This window comes from Gadus chalcogrammus, chromosome 7 (assembly GCF_026213295.1).
Source record: "Gadus chalcogrammus isolate NIFS_2021 chromosome 7, NIFS_Gcha_1.0, whole genome shotgun sequence".
In the NCBI taxonomy this organism is placed as follows: Eukaryota; Metazoa; Chordata; class Actinopteri; order Gadiformes; family Gadidae; genus Gadus; species Gadus chalcogrammus.
The window spans coordinates 13,767,019-13,789,198 of NC_079418.1; the positions used below are offsets into that span (position 1 = coordinate 13,767,019).

Here is a 22,180-nt window from a genome sequence, read left to right on the forward strand (position 1 = left end):
TGGCACGCAGGGCCACTTCTCCCTGAGTCATCTCCTCGGGACAGACAGCGATGCTGTGTAGCTTCCTGTGTTTGATACCCCTTACACACACGCGACGCGTCAACGTAGTCGGCGATCCATGGCTGTTGTTGTGTCAGCTCTTCATGTATAATTCATAGACGTCCAGCGTCACTGTTCGTTGTGTTCCCGTCCCTGTGACTTATTCTCTCTGTCTCTCTTCCCTCTCTTGCTATATTCCTCCTTCAATCACTCCCTCTCTCTCTCTCTCTCCCTCTTTCCCTCCATCCCTCCTGCCTCCCTTTCCCTCCTTCCCCTTCCAACCCCCCCTCCCCCTTATCTATCCTCTACCTCTTTCTGTTTTTCCTCCCTCCCTCTCTTCTCTCCTCTCATCTCCTCTCTTCGCCTCTCCTTTCCTCTCCTCCCCTCTCCCCTCCTCTCCTCTTCTCTCCTCTCCTCTCCACTCCACTTGTCTCGTCTCGTCTCCTCCCCTCCCCTCTCCTCCTCCCCTCTCTTCTCCCATCCTCTCCTCTCATCTCGTCTCGTCTCCTCCCGTCCCCTCCCCTCTCCTCTCCTCCTCTCTCCTCCCCTCCCTCTCCTCCCCTCTCTTCTCCTCTCTCCTCCCCTCCTCTCCTCTCCCCTCCCTCTCCTCCTACCCTCTCTTCTCCTCCCCTCCTCTCCTCTCCGCTCGTCTCTCCTCCTTTCCTTTCCACTCCTCTCCTCTCCGCTCGTCTCCTCTCGTCTCTCCTCCCCTCTCCTCCTCTCCTCTCCTCTCCTGTGCTCTCCTCTCCTCTCCTCTCTCCTCCCCTTCCAGCTCTACATCCTCAGTCAGGGTCAGTGTATATACAAAGGCACTGTTCCTTATCTCATCCCCTACCTGAAGAACCTGGGCCTACACTGTCCCACCTACCACAACCCAGCTGACTTCAGTAAGTATGGGAAGTAGTTTGGGAGGGCTTTTGCACATGTGCATGCCTATCCATATGCTACTGGTATCAGCTAAGGCTAGGCTAGATTATATTATATTATATTGGATTGAATTATATTATATTATATTATATTATATTGAATTGAATTATTATATTTGATATGGCTAGGCTAGGATAGGCTAGATCAGACCAAATAAAGATAGGCTAGCTTGAATTTGATCAGAATATATCCAAAAACCTGCAACACTGAAACTCTTTCACTTTTTGGTTTCCCAGCCCAGGCACTGTGGAATGTGCTATGCTAGGCTAGACTAGGAGAGGCTGGAATAGGCTCGGTTAGACTTGATTTGATTGGATTGGATTGGATTTGATTGGAGAGCTATCATATTATAAGTATTGTTACATTCGACTAATAATGGCACATGGGATTCAGGAGACGCATGTGAACCACCTTATGCCTTATATCTCGGGTGGCAGTAGCGCAGGAGGTAGAGCGGGGTTGACTGGTAACCCGAAGGTTCCTAGTTCGATCCCCGGCTCCTCCTAGCTGCGTGTTGAGCTGTCCCAGAGCGAGACGCCTCACCATGACTGCTCCCGACGAGCTGGATGTCGCCCTGCGCGGTTGACTCCGCCGTCGGGTGGACGGGGTGAACGAATGGTTCAAAGTCGCTTTGGATAAAAAGCGTCAGCAAAATCCCCTAAATGTAAACGTAAAAAATGTCCGTGCCCGGTTCGACGGGCATGGGTCTGACGGCACTGTGCCTCTCCCTGTGCTGTGTCCCAGTCATCGAGGTGGCGTCGGGGGAGTACGGGGACCTGAACCCGGTGCTGTTTGAGGCGGTGCAGGGAGGGCTCTGCTCCGAGGAGGGCAAGAAGAACTCCAGCGACGAGAGCGACTCCTTCTGCCACTCCACAGGTTACAACGTGTGTTGCACACGCACACGCAAAGGCGCGCACACACACACACACACACATGCACACACACACAAGCACACACACACAGTGTCATATCATATATGTTTTCAGATAACAGGTGTCATTGATCATGAGTGTGCTGTTAATGTGATCCCCAGGACTATGGAACCATGGAGAAACGCAGCTTTGCCACCAGTACCTTCACACAGTTCTGCATTCTGTTTAAGAGAACCTTCGTCACGATATGCAGAGACGTGGTATGCCCTGATCCTATTGATGGTTTATCCACAGCGTCATAAATACTGTGCATTACCGGTACACTCCAGCCCGTCGAGGAGGGATCCCTCGGCTGGCTTCGTTCTCAGGGTCTTTCCCTTGGGATTTCGGGGGGGAAGTATCCCTTGCCCTTATATCAGTGGTTCACAACCTTTGACATCAGGTGTACCTCTTAATTGTACAAAGGTGATGGCCTTTGGTGCCTCACCTCATATGCAAACGGTAGAAATTTGTTAAATACACAGAGGCTGAGAGCGCCAGCCCCCTTATACATCATTATCACTGCAAGTGGGCCAAGGCCATTGCGAAGAAGTGGAAAGAAAAAGTCAGCAAAGTTGCAATGGAAATCTTGTGATGCACAAAGCAACGCTATTTCTGAAAAAATAATATATATAACAATAAAAAGCCAAAATTGTCTCACTTTATCTATAAAACATTTATTTTTAGTCTTTTTGAAAAACCCAGGTACCACCTGCAGTACCCTCACAACGACATAAATGACTTGGTGTTGGGAGGGTTCATAAAATGGGGGCCTTTGAAGTCCCTTGAGCCTGTAACCGTGGTAACCATTCGGATCCGCTTGACCGGACTACGGTGTGGCTTCTCCAGCAGCCACCGGCGTTGCGTTGACGCGTGGCCCTGCTTGTGTCTCCCCAAGGTGCTGACCCACCTGCGGGTCATGTCCCACCTGTGCGTGGGCGTGCTGATTGGCCTGCTCTACCTGAAGATCGGCAACGACGCCAGCAAGGTCTTCAACAACACGGGCTTCCTCTTCTTCTCCATGCTCTTCCTCATGTTTGCCGCCCTCATGCCCACCATCCTGACCTGTGAGAGACTTTTCCATTCACATTGAGGGCATTTAGCAGACGCTTTTATCCAAGGCGACTTACAATAAGTACATTTGTCAGAAGACGGAGAAAAAAAAATATCGCTGTCGGTACAGTAAGGATGTTCATAGAACCAAGTGCCAATCACTTGCAAACGCTAGCTAAACCCATTTCCCTTATGCAACAAAGATAGCTAGGACAAGATGACAGACAACTAAGTACTTTTCTATTTTTTTATTTATTTTTTTGGAGTGCCTTTGAGAGACTTTGGTTAACTGCACCGTCAGCACTTTGATATATGATACCTACGCTAACTGCCGCACTTCCGCTAATATAAAACTATTATGTGAAATTGAATTGTTATTTGTGTTCTTGCTAACCTTGCATTTCTGAGTGGAGCCAGGCTGCACTCTATCCAGTTGTTTTTCTACGCTGTGCGACATTTCAAATTGTTTTTGGAAACTGGGGCATGTGTGTCATGCCCCAGTTTTGTTGACGCCTCACTCGAAAGTTGCGTTGGTTAAAAGCGTCTGCTGAAATGTAATGTGTTCTCGCTTCTTCTGCCCTTTGCTTCAGTCCCGCTAGAGATGTCCGTGTTCCTGAGGGAACATCTCAACTACTGGTACAGTCTGAAAGCATACTACCTAGCAAAGACCATGGCGGACATACCGTTCCAGGTGACTCTTACGAGGACGTGCCAGAGAATATAACCGTCTACATGAACAAAACCAAAAAAAAGGATTTCAAACTCTGTGTCTCCCTCTGTCTCTGTGCTAGGTGCTCTGTCCCATCATGTACTGCAGCATCGTGTACTGGATGACAGAGCAGCCCCCCGAGGCGGTGAGGTACCTGCTCTTCATGGCCCTGTCCACGTCCACAGCCCTGGTGGCCCAGTCCCTCGGCCTGCTCATAGGGGCCGCATCGACCTCCCTGCAGGTCAGCCGCCGTGCATGTCCTGCACACAAAGGAGGATGACAAACACAAGCCTTCAAAATATTTATATACAAATAAAAATAAATATATATATATAAATATAGATATATACCCTCACCCCCCCCCCTCCAAATAAAACACAGTTTTCATGGTGCAAAATAATTACTGTTAGCGCTACGGAGTAATATCGGGTAATCAAAAGAGTCCAATGCAGAAGACATTGCAAATTAGACATGGCATATATTTTCACATGAAACTGAATGAGAAAAAAAAAGTTGACTCCTTCATTTAATGTCATTGAAATCTGTTTCAATCCGTGTTGGTAAGGGTTTAATAAGCCTGTTTTCCCCGTCCCAGGTGGCTACGTTCGTGGGGCCGGTGACGGCCATACCCGTCCTGCTCTTCTCGGGCTTCTTTGTGAATTTCGACACCATTCCCAAGTATCTGCAGTGGAGCTCTTATATCTCCTACGTCAGGTGCGTTGTCATGAGATTACAACCTTTCCAAAACGCAACAGACATCTTTTTTGGTTTACTTTTTCGAATCACTTCCTCAATGAAAAATGATTGGCAGACGCTTAACGATTAGCGATCAACTACAAACTCTGAACCCTTCCTCAGAGTACTTTGCTGTGTACTTTTCCCGCACTGACGCTGGTGGATTGATGGTTGTTTGCTCGGTGCAGGTATGGATTCGAGGGCGTCATCCTGTCCATCTACGGGTTTAACCGCTCGGAGCTGGAGTGCCCAGGGGTGGTGTGTAAGTTCCAGAAGCCCGAGGAGGTGCTGCAGCTCCTAGACGTGGAGGACGCCAAGCTCTATGTGGACTTCATAGTCCTGGGTGTGTTCTTTGTGGTCCTCAGACTGGCCACCTACCTGGTTCTGCGCTACAAGGTCAAGTCAGAGCGCTAGCGCTGGACGCATGGACGCCGGCCGCGATCCATGTTGACCACGCATGGATCTCAAACCATCTATGTACCATATCATTGACAGATGAGGTAGGGAACAGTAATATAAATATATAGTCTTATTTCTGATCGCAGAAATGCACACACGTACACGGAAACACACACATACATGCAGGCTTGCACAGACAGATAGACACACACACACACACACACACACACACACACACACACACACACACACACACACACACACACACACACACACACACACACACACACACACACACACACACACACACACGCAAACACACTGACATGCACATAAGAACAACTATCTAGAATACATGCTGCAGCATTACTCCACCTGTACAGTTCATAATTCACTGGTAAAGGAGTGCAATGTGTTAGAGGGGTAGACTCTGTGCTCGTAGGTTTTTATCCTCGGTCAAGATTATTCTAACCCGGACAAATACACCAAGATGTTAGTAGTCTTGTTTTATTCTCTTACACAAACCACTTTTTTTTCCCACCAGTACTTTTTTTGAGAGTATTTCATAAGTACCGGCCAGTAACTCTCCACGAATGCAATGTTAATGCACTGCAACTATACATGTACCCCGCGAGACCAGAAAGCATGTTTACTTGCGTTGGGGAATAGAGTTGTTGTGGTTTCGCCGCGGAGACGTGGCTGTGAGGAGATTGGAAGCTCAAGCCACGGTCCTTGGAAAGGACGCAATAATCCTGCTTGAAGTGAGGCGGACCATGGCTTCCCCTTCCATCTCTCCCGTGGTCACACCCGGGAACTCCCTCTGTGGGAAAGCCCCGCAAGGATTTGGCACCAGTCAAAGAACCTGTGTCCTTACTTGACACAATGGTACTGGGACAAACGATGAGAAAGTGACACTGTGGCAGGGCCCGGAGTATGAAGATTGGACACCTTTCATAATACTGAACTAAGGCTGGTAACCACGGGAACCTAATCGCAACAAGTTGGGTAAGTATGTGTTAACTGATACATAGACAGCATTTTCGAAAAAGCCACTCCCCGTTTCATCTGCACAGGACATCAGCAACAAAAAAAAAGAATGGACTGTGAGCGGATATAAACGTTGTTTTCCATGTGTGTCATCGGGATTCTTACAGAGGGGGAAAAAAGTACATGGATGTTATTTAGATATGGATTATGTGTCCTTGTATATGTCGAGATTCAATGCAGCGTGGATGCAGTGTGTCTTGAAAGAAGAGGGCATATATCCTTGTTTTTAAACACTGAGACCCTGAGTACGGCCCTTCTTACTTTTTAATCCACATATGAATATCTTCGACGAGGAAGAAAACCTTGGAGTATAATATAAAAAAAAAAAAAAGAAAAGAGGCTTGTCCCACCAAGGGGCCAAGCCTTCTTATCCTGGATGTATGCGTTGAATGTGGGTCAAGCTCAAATGCAATAGCCAATGCTATCATGTCGTCGTTTGCGTAAAAAGCTGTTTTCCGATTTCGGACTCGCTCCTTTTGCACTCGGACGGTGAAAGGTCCGGCTTCTGATCCACTTGGTCCATGTCCGACTGATGAGTTGTTGCTAGATGCTAGATACTTGAAACTTGCTTGGCTGGGTGTGTTCGTGCCTCTGAATTAGAATGGGTTCTTCTGCTTCGATGCTCCTTTTTAGTTTTTTGCAGACACAGAAGATGTAAATAGAAAATGCCCACTCAACACACTGGTGTAGAGATACATACACACAAGCACACACACACACACACAGATAGGTGCGCGGACGTGCTCACACACACAAACACACACACGTCAACATATCGAAAATCACATTAACAAATTTGCATACACACACACCCATACACATACATACACAATCAATAGCACTTGACATGTATAAAAGTACATGCCACCGGGCAAAGCAAATATTATTTTCCAATAAACTTGCTATGAAATATTTCCTATAATACTAAGTAATCCTTATAATAATGCATACAATAGAATAAGCATATACTCAATGATTGTACAGTGAATATGTTATGCTGTAAAGAAATGTACATTTGCACTTCTCAGTGTATGGTTATTATTTATTTGTATTTAATTTATTGTTCTATATCAATATGAGTGCTGCTTGAAAGTATATGGGGAAACCGCAACTGGATGTTGCATGATCAATTAAGGAATGAAATTTATCCAAAATGAAATTTCTGAGCAAAGCATCCTGATTTTCTTTCCTCATCCAAATCAGATTTTTTTTTTGGGCAAAACCACAGGAGGATATTCAAATTTTGTCAAACATTACAAAATCATGTGTTGTATTGACATGGCGGGAAAAAATGTGAAGTGCTTTGCAGAGGTTTTCCATTTTGTCAACAAGGTGGAAAGACAAATGTCACCGCTGACGTACTGTATGTAGCATGTAAGCGTATTCAGGTAGCAACGCATCTGGTTCACTGAGCTGGCCTAAGCACAGGTGTGGCTGTTAGCAGTAACTGAGTTCATATGACAGACATCACATCTGGGGCCAGTGTGCACATGAGCACCCAACACACAAGTGGAATTACCGTACGTTGCTGCAGTCTGTATTTTTGTCCTATTGTTTTAAATGCACTGTTAAGTAACTTTAGATTGAAAGGTGCTATAACAATAACATGTATTATTATCATTATTATTAATTATATAATTATATTATGTTGACCAATGCTGTTACCCCCTAGAAGCGAGCAGCAGGATAGTCTAGCAAGAGTTAGCTGTTGGTGTTTGAAAGTCAGAAGGTTCTGGGTCGGAACCGCTATGGCCGTGATCTCCTTGTAACCTTAATCCTACCTGCATCTCAAGAGCACGATGCCTTCAAGCATTTTTGATACATATGTGTTAATATTAGCAGCTACACCTGTGTTGGCCCTGATACTACAGCAATGTAATGCCATCTTTTGAGGACTAAAGAGGATTTATGATTTGCAGAGGTTACTGTCAAGAAGAGCAATAGTCTGATCCATAAAAATGTGAGTGTGGCCCAGAGATTAACCGTCTCACATACACACGCCCTCACACACACACACACACACACCCTCACCCTCTCATCCTCACACACACATCCTCACACACACACACACACACAAACACACACACACTTTCGTGTCACCAACGTTGACATTGTTTTGAGTTTTGCTGTCACCGTGCTGTCACCGCTCTCTGCATTGGAAGCTATAAAAAGCCAGATGAGTGAGGTCTGGATAATCCCATATGAGGCGAACAGGACATGTGTTATTGTTTGATCAAAATGTGTCCCAGGTTGGTCAGGGAATGGAGATAAAGGGCCTGATTTCATGGAGGTCCTTCTTTTGTGTGCAGATCCGGATCAGAGAAATGGGAAAATGTTGTGTTCTGCAGTGTGTAAAGCGGGTTAACTGATGAAGTGATTGAAACAAAAATATGTTTATGTTTCTTCGAACATTACCAAAATGTAAGCCCCCGATCCGTCCGAGCTGTGAAGGCGAAAGGACAAACACAGGCAGGCTACACACCCTTCCCTAGATATCGCATGGTACCCCGTTCATTAGCCATTATAATGGTTTCACACACTTTTCAAATAATGATGATTGCTATTTTTTCCTTCTTCTGAAATCGATTTTTTCAGGAACTTTAAAATACAGATGTTCAACACTCCACTACTGTATGTTTATCTGGGCTCATTTTGTGCTTTGTTATTCCATTCAATGTCGGCCTCACTTGTTTCACTGTGAATATGATCTGGTCATCAAGCTTCGTCTACCTAACCTTTCTCCTTTCTTATATAACGAGTAATGACGTCCCTATACGAGACCTTTCAGTATGTGACAGACAATGCGTTTTGTTTGACTAGAACGGCTGTTTCCACCAAACAGATCATTGGTGAGTTGTTAACCTTATTTGTTTGTCCATTTCTGTTTGTCAGTGGATCCTAAACTCAAACAATTCAAGTTCTGTGTACTGAACGCTGTTAAAAGGATTATAATAAAGTTAACCGTTTATAACCTTTTCTTCCACTGCTCATACTAAGACCATCTATAGGAACCTCCACAAGTAAAAATAGTTGAACTGATAACAATGAAAATAGAAAAATAATATACTAAATATTTCAAACACAACAAAACAGTGGCAGAGGCAGCCGTCCACATCACCATCGACAGCCTCCACTAATACTACAGATTAATGATACTATTATTAGTAATAATAACAATAGTAACAACTATTATTACTATTAATTACTTATAAATCAATTATTCATATGATATTGTATTATTATATATTATTACCGATTATATTTTTGACATAATATTTAATTATTATTACTATTAATATTATTGACTAGCAGCCTTATGTTATTTTTTTTATTTTTTTTTTCTACATTCAACCACACAAATAGTTTTGAAAGGGAATTCGTTTTGATACAAATATATCATTCCTCCAGGGACTAGAGAGAACTTTGTATTTGCTGGAGGGAAATATTATGTGTACTGTAGGTGTTAACAATGACCCCATCAATATGACTTTGTTAGTCAATCTAAGTAGAAAAAACAAACAACACCGCCCCCACGTTCATAGATTTTTTTTAATGCAGTGGGATACTCAGCAACACAGTGTGAGCAAATACAAACTTAGGTCATTGACCCTTTCTTTATTGTAAAAACCATATCAATATCAGCATGACATTCATTAACAGGAGAAGGTGTTAACGACCTCATCCATCCCACCCACAGTACTGCACGTAGCTTCCCAAAAAAACATTTAACAGGGTTTCTGACTGCGTTCTCATCCCCTTCCCCTTCCTCAAGCATAACACCAAATATTAATAGCACTGCGTGCTTCCACCCAAGCAGCTCAACTTCTCCCGTGAGTCACACAACGTTAATCTGCTTTAGTGTTATCATTCTGCAGTTCTGTGGGGTGGAACTGCTGTTAAACATGAATCATATGATGGCAATGGAAACAGGAAAAGAAGGAATACAATGCATCCGTTATTTAGTCCATCCTTTCCAGAATGCCCCGTCTGGGATCAATAAAGTAGGATCGTATCATGGTTGGTGGAGGTCGAGGGGTTTTAAGAGACTAATCAAGCACCGGACCGCCCTCTGTCGGAGGGGCAGGAGGGCAGGAGGGGTAGGAGGGGTAGGAGGGTTAGGAGGGGCAGGAGGGGTAGGAGGGGTAGGAGGGTTAGGAGGGGCAGGAGGGGTAGGAGGGGTAGGAGGGGTAGGAGGGGCAGGAGGGGTAGGAGGGGCAGGAGGGGTAGGAGGGGTAGGAGGGGCAGGAGGGGTAGGAGGGGTAGGAGGAGTAGGAGGGGCAGGAGGGGTAGGAGGGGTAGGAGGGGTAGGAGGGGCAGGAGGGGTAGGAGGGGCAGGAGGGGTAGGAGGGGTAGGAGGGGCAGGAGGGGCAGGAGGGGTAGGAGGGGCAGGAGGGGTAGGAGGGGTAGGAGGAGTAGGAGGGGCAGGAGGGATAGGAGGAGTAGGAGGGGTAGGAGGGGGCAGGAGGGATAGGAGGGGTAGGAAGGGTAGGAAGGGTAGGAGGGTAGGAGGGGTAGGAGGGATAGGAGGGGTAGGAGGGGTAGGGGGGTAGGAAGGGTAGGAGGGTAGGAGGGGTAGGAGGAGTAATAGGATTAGGAGGGGGCAGGAGGGGTAGGAGTGGTAGGAGGGGTAAGAGGGCTAGGAGGGCAGGAGGAGTAGGAGGGGGCAGGAGGGCTAGGAGGGGGCAGGAGGGGTAGGAGAAGTAGAAGGGCTAGGAGGGGTAATAGGGGTTAGCTGGGGTAGGAGGGCGAGGAGGGCTAGGAGGGCTAGGTGGGGTAGGAGGGGCAGAAGGGCTAGGAGGGCATGAGGGGGTAGGAAGGGCTAGGAAGGTAGGGGGGGTATAAGGGGTTGGAGGGGGTAGGAGGGTAGGAGGGATAGGGGGGTAGGACCACCTTGCGGACCACAGGGGAAGGAGGGGTAGAAGGGGTAGGAGGGGTAGTAGGGCTAGGAGGGCTAGGAGGGGTAGGAGGGGTAGGAGGGGTAGAAGAGGTGGGAGGAGTAGGAGGGGTAGAATGGGTAGGAGGGGTAGAAGGAGTAGGAGGGCTAGGAGAGGTTCGCGGGTAGCAGGGGTAGGTGGGTAGCAGGGGTAGGTGGGTAGGAGGGTAGTAGGGAAGGAGGGGTGGGACCTCCTTGCGGACCACTGTCCCCCCGGGGAAGTAGTTCCATCTTTTTGCATATTTTTTATTGCCAGGGACCTGCAGGTCAAGAGACCTCAACACGAGGTAAGCTAGGTACTACTAGAAGGAAACTTTCCAGATTACACAGACTAAATAAAAGACACTAATCACTAAATTCAAATTCAAACACTCACAGAAATGGCACTGGATCATGTGTGTGTGTGTGTGTGTGTGTGTGTGTGTGTGTGTGTGTGTGTGTGTGTGTGTGTGTGTGTGTGTGTGTGTGTGTGTGTGTGTGTGTGTGTGAGTGTGCGCGTGCATGTATGCGTGTGTCTGCACGACGCAAATGTAACAGGGTTTATGGAGGACTAAAAGCAAACAATAAGCCATTAGCAGCAGCAAACAGCCTGATACATAACCAGCTATGGTCGCTGGCCACTCATCCACTTTAATACAAACCTCCGCCTTTGGATCTGATGCAGGAACTGAGGTCTACCCTGTTTCTATGGTTTAGACTCACTTTTTGGAATACAAACAACGGCATATTTTTTATGGTGTACTGAAGTAACAGCAAGTGAAAATGGATGATGGAAAACGAATTACAATGAGTCTTAAAGAACAAAAATCAGAGCCACTTATTTGGTTTGCATTGATTGATACTTTAGTACAAGTTTTCCAAAAATATTATTATTATTTTATATATCTTCCATGATAAAGGCCAGAATTGTTTTTGTTTCTTTTTTTTCATCTTCCTGATTCTTCACTCTCTACTTTCTCCACTGTAGGGAGCCCAACAGCAAGACATAGTCACACGTTGTTCAGGTTCAATTCTGCTTTATGAGGCTAGCGATAATTACCATAGTCAGCAGCTCTGTTATCCACGGCTCAGTCACCAGCCTCACATAAGAGTATCTCGTGGACGGAACCCCACGTATTTTCTAAAAATCGGTTCATTTGACTGGTAAATTGAATACCTAACAAGCGTGATTGACAGGGTGACGAAATGACAGTCGGTGGTGAGTGTGACTGAGCAGGCTTGGAGCATATGAGGTAGGTCATGGGTTTAATTGAATGAGTGTGCTATGGATCGGTATGCAGAATGGCTTCTGTCTGATTTATTTCAGCTGTTTAATGTGTGTGCTGTTTACTTTTTAAAAGGTTTGATAGAACTCAAAAGTTAACTTGAGTCTCTCTCAAACTCAAGACACAAATGTAAGATTACTTTTATTTTATTTATTTATTTCAGGACAATGCACATTAATAAACATGTACAGCAGTACATGTAAATGTGCCAGATTGTAGCCCAGGGGCTAATTTCCATCTGTAGTCCATTGTTATGAATTGTTACTTATTGTCAATTAAGTATTTGCACTGAAAGCCATTCTGACATTTCAGAGAGCACATTTCATTCACCACAGTATAGTATAATGTGTTATCACCACATGTAATCACTGTTCTGTTCTGCACTGTTGTCAGTATGCTGACTTTTGGAACATGCTAATAAAAACCCAACAGACTTTTGGCCTGAGATAAGACCAAGTGAGATTATTTGATACACCTTCCTAGGAACATGATAGTAAAGTTACTGCCTCTACCTAACTTATGTAATATAAAATATCAGATAACAACATATAGGATCTTGAGAATATACTGCAAATATTTCTGATGTGGTTTAATTTGTTTTGTCTCAAAATTTCTTTCCAAAGAAATACAAAATATTCGATAAAAATGTTGGACTGCTTGAGTTAACGACTTTTAACTCAAATTAACAAAAAAAAATTCTAAATTTCAATACAGCAAATTCACTTAATCCCAAGAAGGAATCAACAACCCAACGATGGCCAACACAGACGAATCAGGTAGGCCTACACATCGACACCCCCTACCTGCCATCAATCATCTCACCAGTACATCAAGTACACACGTACACAATACAAAGGGGCATGCCTTTTGATCATCAACATAAAGCTTAATCCTGCACTATATATCTGCAAGTTACATAGTCCAGGTTGCTGCCACAGTGGGAAAATCTCAGAAGACCGTTAAACCTAATTTATATTCACTGTGCGTAAATTATGCAACTGGAGCAAACCAAAAGGCCCATGCGCAAAGTTCATACAGGGATTTGTAGCATGTCTTGTTATGTAGCGTGAGTGTTTGACTCGGTGCCCCTATATCGTCTGACACGAAACAGGGGCACAGCGTCACTCACTTAACTGACGTAAATCAGCTTGAAACGTGTACTTCTTCGCCCTCAGTCCACTGCCATCTCTGAGACACGAACCCCTTCTGTTTCCACATGCTAATCCCCAATGCTAAAGCAATTATTATTGTCATATATATTATTATTATCTACCGCCAGTAAAGTGAAAAACGGTCCGCGAAGCTCCCGCTTAAACTCACTTTTAGACGTCCGGCCCTTTGGTCCAAAGGTTTACCTCACTCAAAGCATCAAATGTATCACCTTTTCCCAACGTGGTATCTATATACGTCTGTCCATCAACAGTTCATTAAACGACAGAATATAAACTCGTAAGAATACTTGTATGCATTACATGCTCCCTGCTCAACCCTGCCAAAACAGCAAGATCTCCCGAGTACTCATCTCTGAAACACAAGAAAACAACATGTCAGTTTAACACATGTACGTTCACATAACAACAAGAATATTGAAGTCTCAGTTTGTTTTATCTGGAAACGTCTTTAAGATCTTTTATCGCAAAGCATAATAATCTCAAGAAGCATACCCCTATTCTCCCTTTGAGGGCGCCTGGGTTGAGGCGTGTTTTCACTGTCTGTGTCTAACACACCGCTGCCCTTTGACCCTTCTTCTACTGTGGGTTCCCTCTCATCCCCTACCTCTTTGGTAATTCTTCTCTGAGCCTAGTTAAACTGCTACAAATGCCCAAAAAACGGGAAGTCCGATAGGTCAGCCATGCAACCTGATAGGACAATAAGTCTGTCCATCAAAAGTTCACTAGACAAGTTTTCAAGAATAGTTGTATACCTTACATGCAGCTGCACCCCGAGGTTCTGTGCAGATTCAAATGGACCCAAGAGGGACAAACAAAGAATCTGAATTTAATTAAAATGTAATTTAATGAAAACATGAAGCCCACCTATCTCCCGCTCATTCCCCTTCCAGAATATGTTTCCAAGCCCACGCCGCGGCTCTGCTTCCTCCGGCGTGACGAGGGCGAGAGGTACGGGTTCAACCTGACCGTGGAGAGGGGCTCCCGGGGTCACCTGGTCCGGAAGCTGGCGTCGCGGGGGGCGGCGGAGCGCAGCGGCCTGCGGGACGGCGATCGGGTCCTGGAGGTCAACGGGTTCTTCGTGGACGACGTGTCTCAAGCCGTGGTGCGTGAGAGGGACCTCGCTGGTCCCTGACGCTAATGGACCCCCTCTTTGAGGTGGAGGGGTGGAAGCCCATGGAAGTGTGCTTGATGACTGTCCATGCCGGTTTTTCCTTATGCGCTCTACAATATAATAACAATATGGAAAAAGAAAATTGAAATCAAACGTTAAAATATAATTTTGAAATTGAATTCAATGTCGATTCATGCATTTCCTGAAAATGTTGTAAATGTATATATATTTTTTGATCAATATTTCTTACATGTATCTTATATATTCTTTACGTATTCTAAACAAAACAAACAATTGTTGTTTTAATTAGTAGTAGGCCAATTGTCCTGTGACATCCACATTTCCTGTCTAGTCTTCTGATCTTCTCTTCTTTGATCTTATCCACAAGATTGCCCGGAGGATCAGGATCAGCGGAAACCAGCTGTGTGTGTTAGTGCTGGACCAGGAGGGCTACGAGAGGGCCCGGGCCCAGGGGGACGACCTCCTGCCATTGGTGAAGTCACATGAGATGAAGGGCTGCAAGTCACCCAGGCTCTGCCATGTGACCAGGAACCACTCTCTCTCTGGCCTGGGAGTCAGCTTCAACCCTGTGGAAGGTATGGTTGTTCATAACTATCATAACTATCTATATATATTCAAGAACCTAAAATGCCCATGTACTTTGGATTCAATGGTTTGTACATGTTAGGGAGTTGTGACTCAGAGTCAAAGGGTTCAGGGTTCAAACCACTATCACTCTCCAGTTATACATCTCCGTTTCCTCTTACCCCTTAACCTACTTCTTAATGATTTTATAAGATCCAACATAATGATCTGATTAGACACATCCCTGTCAATAGAGTGGCAAAGTCACGCCCCTTCCGGTAGAGCCCATGGGACCTATGAGATCGAAAAATATGGATGGGTTTCAATGGAGAGAAAGTAAAATATTTTCTGGTCCCAATCTTTATATGCCCCGGATTGTAGTTCACAATGTGGCCTCACACAAAACCTGGCATTATCGAACTTCTTCTCGAAAATCTTCTTTCTATGAAAAATTATCATTTAAATCCACAAACAACATATGTATAATCCAGGGCATATAAAGACTGGGACCAGAAAATAACTACTTTCTCTCCATTGAAACCCATTCATATTTTTCGAAGTCATAGGTCCCATGGGCTCTACCGGAAGGGGCGTGACTGCGCCACTCTATTGCTTCGAGCAACAGTGTCTTCTAGTTTAGTCAAATTCTATGGAACTGAAGAAAGCTAAATTGAGGACTATACTCTATGCACGTCTTTCTATGTCTATCTACCTTCCCACCCAACCGGCAGGAGAGAAGGGCCACTTCTCGGTGGGCCTGGTGCATGGGGGGGCCGCGGAGAAGGCAGGGCTGCGCCGGGGAGACCGCCTGGTGTGGATGAACGGTGCGGCGGTGTCCGACCTCACGCACTCTGCCCTCACCAAGATGGTGAGATGCTCGCCTGCAAAGAAATTGATGCTCGGGTTTGTCTTTCTTGTCAACACAATTCAAACTGATAATCTGCATCGTGTCGGGGACCCGCAGGTGAAGAAATGCGGCGATCACATCACCCTTCTGGTGGTGGACAGCGAGACTGAGAAGAAGTACGTCCAGCAGAAGTGGCCCATCCTCCCGGCCATGGCGGTTCCCTGTAACCTGCCCCACCGAGCCAGGAGCCTGGCCCTGGCCCTGGGGCCCCATGGCTACGGCTTCCTCCTGAAGGAGGGGAAAACCTTTTCAGGACGAACAGGTGGGCCAATTAGACAGGCAAAACAATTAAAGCATACACACACACACACACACGCACATGCAAACACAAAAAACACACGTTCCCATGCACAAACCTACGGAAGCACACACAAGTACGAACACAAACACACACGCTCTCAAACATTTATGAATGTGCAGGTATGCACACACACACAAACGCACGCTGACAAACAAACACACACACTCTTTAATCCGATTAAAGCCATAGTTCGACTGCTCCTCAACCGTATTTTCTTGAGTGTCATGTAAACGCACTGTTACATTATGGAATTGTTCTTGATAATTATAGAAATGAGCACTCTTGATTATTTAATTGAATTACTTATAATTATTATAATTTTTGTTTACCCTGTGGTCTGCTTACATGTGCTATTTCAGGGCTTCGGGTGTTCTTGTTGACAGTGTCACTCATTATTGATCTACTACTACTATCCACTGGTTGTGATGTGAGTGATGTGCATTCTCAACTCTTTCCAGTTGTTTACAGTACTCTCCTCACGTTACAGTTCATGTGGTGCAGGAGGTGCATGACGACAGCCCAGCACAGAGGGCAGGTATGCAGGCGGGCGAGCTGCTACTGGAGGTGGACTGGGAGTCGGTGGAGTCCCTAGCACACAAGGATGTGGTGGAGCGAGTCAAACAGAGCAGTCCCCAGATCACACTCACCATCATCTCCGCCCAGGGGCTGGACTTCTACAGCAAGGTAGTGACTCCACACCTCTGCTGTTCTAGGAGGGGCAGCCGCCGGTTGAATATAACAATATACAACAATATTCAAATAGAAAAAAAGAAGGTCCTTTCATAATGCATACTAAACAAAGCTTAAAGGGGACCTATTATGCTTTTTCGACTTTTATGACCTATAAACGTTGTTATAATGATTGATAGTCATGTTTAACCATTCTAAAGTGTCAAATAATGACGCATGCATTTAGACGTATTCCCTGCTGACAGTCTGGGGTGGCTGTGCAGAGCGCTAAACACTCGGGACAACGTTTGCGATTCACTTGTTCACATTTCCGGGAAATCATCTACGTAGAGGCACTCCTGCCACGCCCCCATATGCCTGCTCAAATCTGCCCGCGCGCGCTTCAAGGAAGGTAACCAATCACAACGGAGTTGGGTTGGCAGGTGGGGGGCGAGGGGGCGGAGAAGGACGAAACCGAGCGTTGACAAAGCATAATAGGTCCCCTTTAAGCAACCAATCATGCCATCAAACAGACACATGCCTGTCTTTAGTTTTGGTGTTTTATAGATGGGAGGCATTTGCTTGGTTTTCCCCTGGCATTGAAACGTTATGGAAATCCTGTATGTGACAACGAAGCAGTGTACAGTTAGGCTGCGGTTGTTGTGTGACAATCTGTTTTGTTTATTCCATGTCCCAGCTTGGTTTATCTCCGGTTCTTTTCTGTGGAGACGAAGCTGGTGGGGAACAGCAGGAAAGGGACACTCCTTTGCCTTCAGTAACAGAGGAGACCCCAGAGCAGGTTGTAGCTAGCTTGTGTGCTAGCCTAGAGGACTCTGTAGCTAGCCTGTCTGCTACCTCAGAGGAGGTTGTGGATGGCCTGCCTGCTCAAAGACACTGTGTCATTGAAAAAGGACCTCTGGGATTCGGCCTTGACTTTGACTCTGTCCAACACACTTCTGGGACCGTTGTCAGCCAGGTACTAAAAATAACACATATTGTCTTCAACAATTCCTATTTCTGTATTTTCCCATGGTATTCTGGGACTGCAGGGGTGGTGAATCTTCCGATGCTAATATAAAGTGAAACTAAATAAGCCAGAGGGTCGAATACAATGAATAACATACATCGCTTCGGGGCCCACCCAAAATTTGGTGGAGGGCCGTAGTTTGGGAACACTGGACATGGTAATATTGGGTACACCGTTCAGTGTTTAATGATATGTTGGTGTGTGTGTGTGTGTGTGTGTGTGTGTGCGTGTGCGTGTGCGTGTGCGTGTGCGTGCGTGCGTGCGTGCGTGCGTGCGTGCGTGCGAGTGTAGGTGACTCCGGGGGGGCCTGGCCACAGAGCAGGACTGGCAGAAGGTGAGGTGGTCGTTGAGGTCAACGGACACAATGTTGAGAGGAAATACCTGGAAGATGTGCTCATGTTGGTGAAGGCAGGTGGGAAACATCTCTCCCTGGTGGTTAAGAATCAAAGTCACCACAGCAACGATCAGGATCAGACATGCTCTGGATTGGAATCTCATGACTCTGAGGTAAGGTAACAAATGATATTCTGAGCATCATTGAACAACTATATGGTGGTGACTTATTGTTGTTGTCATTTTTACTTCACAGGAGGAAGCTGGAGATTCATTTCTTTGAGAGATATTCTAAAGGCATCAGTCAACGTATAGGCCTACCCCTAAAACTACCTAAGGCACCATTACTGTGTCATATATATTATAATGAATCAATGATCAGACAAATATCTCAGACAAACTATGAGTGATCTCAAATGTACAAATAAATGTATATTTAAATGAGCTGTCTTCAGGCAATGTTTATAGCAGAATATATAGCATATATAGTACATAAACAAACAAACACGATGTATTAACTGAATATAAAAGTATAAAAAGAATAAAAAATAATGGAAATTTATATTGAATTTGGATTCGGGTAAAAATAAAATATATGTATTTTAATAATTCGAATTGTGCTATCTTCTTCCATTGATATTCCCCCACTTATATTCTGTCTCTATGTAAGTTCACCAACACAATTGTATTATTGAATTATTTATGTGTATTGAAATGTATTCTGGTTGTTCGACCGATATCTATTGTACATTTGTATTTTTGTTTTTATTTGTTGTAATCAGGGCGTCATTGCAAAAGAACGCTTGCTCTCAATGGCCTACCCTGAATAAATAAACGTTAAATAAAATAAAAAAAACATGGTGCTGTTTCTTTATTCTCTTTCAAGCATGCATACATGGGGAAGATACCGACAGCCGGTAGAGGCGCACATCCTATTTTAAGTCAGGCAGCTGTGTAGTCAGCTACTATTAGAGGGTCCTACTGGAGGTGACATTCAGTCGCAGCTAGCAGCTAACGGGGGAGCTGTGAACATACAACAATAACGCAACATGGCACAGGCAGTGCAGAAAATCGTGGCCAAAGTGCCGACATATATCGGCGGTAAGTTTTGCATATCTGTTCAGAAATTAGGGCTCGGCTGATCAATCTAAAAATCTCTAAAACGACTAACATTGAGATAATTTCACTACGCTAATGTCAGCCAACCGCATCGTGACCTATTCAGCATATGACATTTCGCCAGTGTAAACTGTACTTTGCATACGTGTAAGTAACCATGGGGAAAATACGAAGTTTAACTGAAGAGAATTATACTGCGTTACATGTCGTTGGAGCACGAGCCGAAACCTTGTGTAATATATAGGCTAGCTTTAGCTAGCAGCCTAAAACATGCAGACTTGTCCTGCGGTTCCTTGTGGCTCCGAAGCTCATTGACAGCTCTGTGTCTCTGTGTCACAGCCGCCGTGACCTTCTCCAAGCCCAAGCTGGCCACCTTCTGGCACTACGCCCGGGTCGAGCTCGTCCCCCCTTCACCTGCCGAGATCCCCAAGGCCATCGAAGGAGCAGCGAACATCCTGAAGTCCTTCCAGTCTGGACGTCTGGGACAAACCACCGTCAAGGTGCGTTAGGAACTGGCGCCCCTGTATGTGGTGGTTCACCGGGTAGAGCGCGTACCATTAAGGCCCAGTCTTTACCGCAGGAACTGGGGATCGATTCTTGCCCGTGGTCCTTGGCTGCATTTCTCCCATAGCTTCCTGCCTTCCTCACCCTACAATTCAAATGATTAAACTATTAAAGGATTAAATCAAAATAAAAAAAGGTGTGTTAAGACCTTGGTGATTAAGTCATGTAATGGCTCAGGTTGGCTTCGGCCTGAACTTAGGTATCAAAGAGATTCACCTTTTTCACAACACATTTGACTTGTTTTTATATAATTAGTCTTTGCTTAAAAAATGTCCTGTTTCGTTTTATACATGGTTTGTGCTGTGTAAAAGTAGCAGAGCAAGCTGTTGATACTGGGTCTTTTCAATGTAACTGAAATTTGAATAGGTAGTTTAGTCTGCTTTAAGTGCATATATGCCCCTGCAATCTGTATGAACCATGGATATATGAACACACTGCACGACCTACGGGGTCACCTTGTCTTTAAGTACTTTCCAATGTCATATTGAATGCTCGCGCATGTGTCCTAAAAATGTCACTGATACTTTGTAGATATGCTGTGAAGGGTTTTTCAGAAGGACACATGCGTGAGTCCTTTGTATTTCAGACTTTCATCTGTTGCAGCATTGGAAAGCAGTTTAATATACCCTTTAGTTTTGCCCTACTGTTCTGCTATGGCATTAGAATGTGTCACACAGTGTGATCATATGGGGCCTTTGAGAGGCACATATGGGGAGACTTATTACCTTTTGCTAGTGCTTCAGAATGTTTCAGATGCCATGTGTTTATGAACGTGTACTGCATGGATAACATGTAAAGCCAATAAGAGTTCATCATTTCCATGAATGTAATGATGGAGGGTGTTGTGCAAGCTCTACAGAATATTTGATGGTACAGTTATCATGGGTAGTATGCTCGTATAGTTTTTTTTAATTATTTAAATCTGATTCAAATAAAATACTTGGTTGAAGTTTATAATAATGGAATATTTAGTATTAATGCTTTATTAGAAAACCTTCTGCAGTGGGCTGAAGCAGTGTTAATAGGTCTCGCATATTGAGCTTTAATTAACCAGTCTGACATTTACAATAATTGACTAGAATGTAAGAATCGACCTGTGGGAAGAAACCTATTTTCCACCCTGAAGGCAGCATCTCTAACTGTCTCATTGTGTTTGTCCTCCCAGGATGCTGTGAGGAACGGACTGGTGTGCACCGAGGTGCTGATGTGGTTCTACATCGGAGAGTGCATCGGCAAGGGCGGTCTGATCGGCTACGCTGTTTAAAAGTTTTGGACTCTTCTGAAACCGTTTTGAGATTTTATTTCTCCTGAGCATTGTATGCTTAATTCCTTCACAAGTCCAGGGATCCAATAAATGTTTATTGTTTAAATGGTATGTTGTTGTGGTCCTTGCCAAACCTCAAAGGAGGGAATATCTGCATTACATCCCATTCTACTCGGGAGACAGGGTAGTCGGTTCGCTAGGGTGTTCAACTCACAACCGGACGGAACCAGCTTGATCTCCAATCTCAACAACCTGCTTCTTTTTTTTTGGAGAAAGGCCTAATCACTCCCTGCTGCTAGCATCTACATGCTCCTTGATGTTTCTTCATTCACTCTGTTGCTTTTACGTCTGATGTAGTAAATGCTCTTATCTGCAATCGGTCACAATACCAACAAAGTCTGCCCGTATTGTGTTGCATTCCTGAACACTAGATGGTCATGTGCACGCCTATCTTGTAATAAACGGCACCATTAATTAGCATAGTTTCAGCTCCTGACCATTTTGCATTCCTTGTGAACATGGTTTACTTGTTCTTTCATAACTTCATTCCAGAGTATTGCCATAATCTGCAGGATCTACAATATCTAAACTAATAAATGGGTGTGACCTGGAATGCTGCTATACGATACAGAATTTGAAAGGGTGTGTATTCTCTAGTTTAAAGGTGAGTCTTAAGATTAGTCATGTGCCAGCATTGCTCATATTGTGATTAGAATGTGGGGAGTTGGATTCATTGTAATTTCACTCATTTGAAAATAGTGAATGTACTTGAGCCACTCAAGAGGGTGTTCATTTATATAAAACAATCCTTCACCTTTTTTTTTTTTTTTCTATGTCGGCGCAAATGAATTGCATCGTCATGTGATCTAACTTAGAATTTAAACAAATCTATGACCCAAATAATGCATTCATGTGCAAAGGGGTTTCACCTAAATTGTAATTGCCAATTTCCACTTGCGATGGAACATGGCGATTATTTTTTGTCCAGTTTCAGATGGCCAATTGAAAAATAAATTACAATTTTATTATTTATGTAGGCCTATACATAAAACTGGTAAAACATCACTCCAACACCAGAGGCCAGTATGTTCCAAGAAACGTAACATAAGG

General features: G+C 44.7%; 3 protein-coding genes across 3 annotated transcripts in view; all 3 read left to right on the forward strand.

Annotated features, from left to right (window-relative positions):
- Positions 1 to 8,857, forward strand: part of abcg4a (ATP-binding cassette, sub-family G (WHITE), member 4a) — a 24,036-nt gene extending 15,179 nt beyond the window's left edge. The window contains exons 8-15 of the mRNA XM_056593465.1: positions 812 to 926; positions 1,711 to 1,850; positions 2,000 to 2,098; positions 2,776 to 2,944; positions 3,521 to 3,621; positions 3,722 to 3,880; positions 4,235 to 4,353; positions 4,563 to 8,857. Of these exons, the coding sequence (XP_056449440.1) occupies positions 812 to 926; positions 1,711 to 1,850; positions 2,000 to 2,098; positions 2,776 to 2,944; positions 3,521 to 3,621; positions 3,722 to 3,880; positions 4,235 to 4,353; positions 4,563 to 4,788 (1,128 nt within the window). The 3' untranslated portion in view covers positions 4,789 to 8,857. The remainder of the gene's footprint in view (positions 1 to 811; positions 927 to 1,710; positions 1,851 to 1,999; positions 2,099 to 2,775; positions 2,945 to 3,520; positions 3,622 to 3,721; positions 3,881 to 4,234; positions 4,354 to 4,562) is intronic.
- Positions 8,858 to 11,980: 3,123 nt separating this feature from the next.
- nherf4b (NHERF family PDZ scaffold protein 4b) lies at positions 11,981 to 18,752 on the forward strand. The gene is given in 10 exon segments (XM_056594768.1): positions 11,981 to 11,985; positions 12,733 to 12,794; positions 14,081 to 14,292; positions 14,690 to 14,897; positions 15,618 to 15,754; positions 15,851 to 16,055; positions 16,582 to 16,778; positions 17,461 to 17,739; positions 18,082 to 18,297; positions 18,380 to 18,752. Coding segments are annotated over 10 exon segments (1,548 nt in total). The 3' UTR covers positions 18,407 to 18,752.
- Positions 18,753 to 19,082: 330 nt separating this feature from the next.
- atp5l (ATP synthase, H+ transporting, mitochondrial F0 complex, subunit g) lies at positions 19,083 to 21,176 on the forward strand. Its single transcript, XM_056593654.1, has 3 exons — positions 19,083 to 19,224; positions 19,582 to 19,742; positions 20,972 to 21,176. The coding sequence occupies exons 1-3, from the start codon at positions 19,173 to 19,175 to the stop codon at positions 21,068 to 21,070; spliced, it is 312 nt and encodes a 103-aa protein (XP_056449629.1). The 5' UTR covers positions 19,083 to 19,172; the 3' UTR covers positions 21,071 to 21,176.
- The last annotated feature ends 1,004 nt before the right edge of the window (positions 21,177 to 22,180 follow it).

Coding starts and splice junctions, on each gene's coding strand:
- atp5l (XM_056593654.1), top strand. CDS start 19,173: ATGGCACAGGCAGTGCAGAAAATCGTGGCCAAAGTGCCGACATATATC. Junction 19,225..19,581: donor AGTGCCGACATATATCGGCG/GTAAGTTTTGCA, acceptor TCTGTGTCACAG/CCGCCGTGACCTTCTCCAAG. Junction 19,743..20,971: donor TGGGACAAACCACCGTCAAG/GTGCGTTAGGAA, acceptor TTGTCCTCCCAG/GATGCTGTGAGGAACGGACT.